The sequence below is a fragment of the Beta vulgaris genome, chromosome 8 (assembly GCF_026745355.1).
Source record: "Beta vulgaris subsp. vulgaris cultivar EL10 chromosome 8, EL10.2, whole genome shotgun sequence".
NCBI classification, from domain to species: domain Eukaryota; kingdom Viridiplantae; phylum Streptophyta; class Magnoliopsida; order Caryophyllales; family Amaranthaceae; genus Beta; species Beta vulgaris.
This window is the reverse complement of record NC_079209.1, coordinates 52601976-52604163: the sequence shown is the minus strand read 5'-3', so window position 1 is coordinate 52604163 and position 2188 is coordinate 52601976. Positions and strand designations below refer to the sequence as shown.

Here is a 2188-nt window from a genome sequence, read left to right as displayed (position 1 = left end):
TTAAAAGAATTTCTCGTAATTACTTACTTGATCAAATGTCATTGAATATGACAAAATTAAACCTAATTAAAGTGGCAACACGAAAACACAACTCAGGAGTGAGTTGCTATTGTACAATCTTATATTCTAATGCATGTGAGTGAACAACCACACATCCTTATATTCTAATGAGCCTTAGTGATTCTAAATCCCAAGAAAAAGAAAAAAGAATAAAAAAACTCAACCAATGTCATTTGACGACTATCAATGACATTTGCACATGAAGCCGTTCTCATTATTGCACTTTCCCAATCTAAAAACCCTCGACCCACAACGCGACCATAAGCCACCATTTCACTACCATCCTCCGCCACTTTCACAGCTTTCCAACAAGGCAAAGCTATAATTGATTTAGGCACGTGCACCTCATACGTTGGTAATTGAGCTACATATGTCTTATAGATCACAAACCCGCCATTTGACAGCTCTTGCTTCACCGCGCTTCGGCACGTGAAACCTTTCACATCAACCCTCTTCTGATTTACCCAATCACGTGCCACAACGCCTCCAAGGCACGTGATAGCAATAGTAAACTCTTTCGGTTCAAAGCACCTTAAAGCTCTCTGAACCAGCGGTTCAAACCGGACTGAACCGGAGTCGAACCCCATGACTTCATAGCTAGCATAGCTGAACCCATCTTCGGGTGTCACGTGCACTGTCGAGTAGGCCCCACCATCAACTCCATTCATGGAGTACCCACAAGGGTCAAAGTCAACGTCACAAATTTCATGACTTGAGATGATGTCATTAATTTTGGACATTTTAGTCATTTCCTTAGCCAAATGTCCCTCCTTTTTGTAAAATACGGCGGCTTTTTCCCGATTTAGCCCTGTCATACACATCTCTACAGTAACCACAGCCCTCCGATCATCCACGTCAGCCACACAAGATGCTGAATAGACATGCCAATTACAATTTTGGACCGTTGGATCTCCCAAAACATAGGCGTGGGGCCCAGATCCCAAATTACCAAAATACCTATTCAAGTAACTAACTTCCTCTGAGAAGCTTCTATGAGGGGCAACTTGGGCATTTGGAAAAATAAATGTACCCCTCGAGTACAAAACACTTGACACACTGAGTCCAACCGAGTCAGCGAGTTTGAGAACCGGTTCAATAGCAAGAAGCAACTTTGTGGTCCCACATGTCTTAAGAATAATTTTATGTGGGTACACAAATAAACTCGACTCGGACAAAACATACGAGTCGAACTCTGAGTTAGAGAGTTCGGCTACAATAGTACAAGCAGCTTCATCTAAAAACGAGTCGAGTTGAGCACGAGTCAAAGACCGAAGACCCAACCCGGTTGGATCACTAAACATTGGAACATTAGAGAATGTTATCTCTAACCTCTTCTCAAAACCCTCAAACCCGATAGCTGAAACGGGTTGACCCGTTTCATTATCATTCTTTTCAGAAGAAACAGCCATATCTTACAATCAAACCCTACTTTTTTTTTTGAGTGTTTACAAAAGATTCTAAGCAAATGTTGCTTATATTGTTCCCTCACTCTCAATACAAGAAAATTTCTAGTGAGAGGATAGAGAGAATATACTATATAGTGTATGTACTATATATGTAGTCGAATAATACAATGTTTTGATATGGATTTGGTTCAACTTATCTATATATATATATATGTACATATGATCATATATAAAATGCATAAAAATGGGTGGTTATTGGATAAAATGGGGGGTTAAAGGGCATGCTTGAGAAATGTAATGATTTGAATAAGTGGTTCATGTGAAAAAAAAAGAATGATAGAAGTGCATGCTAATGTTAATGCTATATTTTACCTTATGGGCGTGCCAAGGATGTGGTCTCCTGGTTTGCTGGGCAGATGATGAGATCAAGGCTATACTGCTAAAAATGTGACGCCAAAACATTTAATTATTATTATTGTTGTTATTATTGATTGCTTTAAATTTGTTTTATAAGCTCGATTATCAAGTTATATTTACTGTAGATTTGGATCTTTCTTTTGTACGGTACGATATTGTGCAAAATCTTTGTTAAAAGGACTGCGTAGTAGCAGTAGTCTATATTTTGTCGGCATTTATCGTCGACTATCAAAATTTCCGACAAGTTACTACTGTTTTGGTCAATTTAGACATGATATGGAGTATGGTTAATTATTTGGTTCATG

The 2188-nt window shown here is 38.7% G+C and overlaps 1 protein-coding gene across 1 annotated transcript; it reads right to left on the bottom strand.

Annotated features, from left to right (window-relative positions):
- Positions 1-1936, bottom strand: LOC104901754 (S-adenosylmethionine decarboxylase proenzyme). The gene has a single exon (XM_010689357.4). It carries the CDS (start codon positions 1467-1469, stop codon positions 165-167), a length of 1305 nt encoding a protein of 434 aa, XP_010687659.2. The 5' UTR covers positions 1470-1936; the 3' UTR covers positions 1-164.
- Positions 1937-2188: the final 252 nt, after the last annotated feature.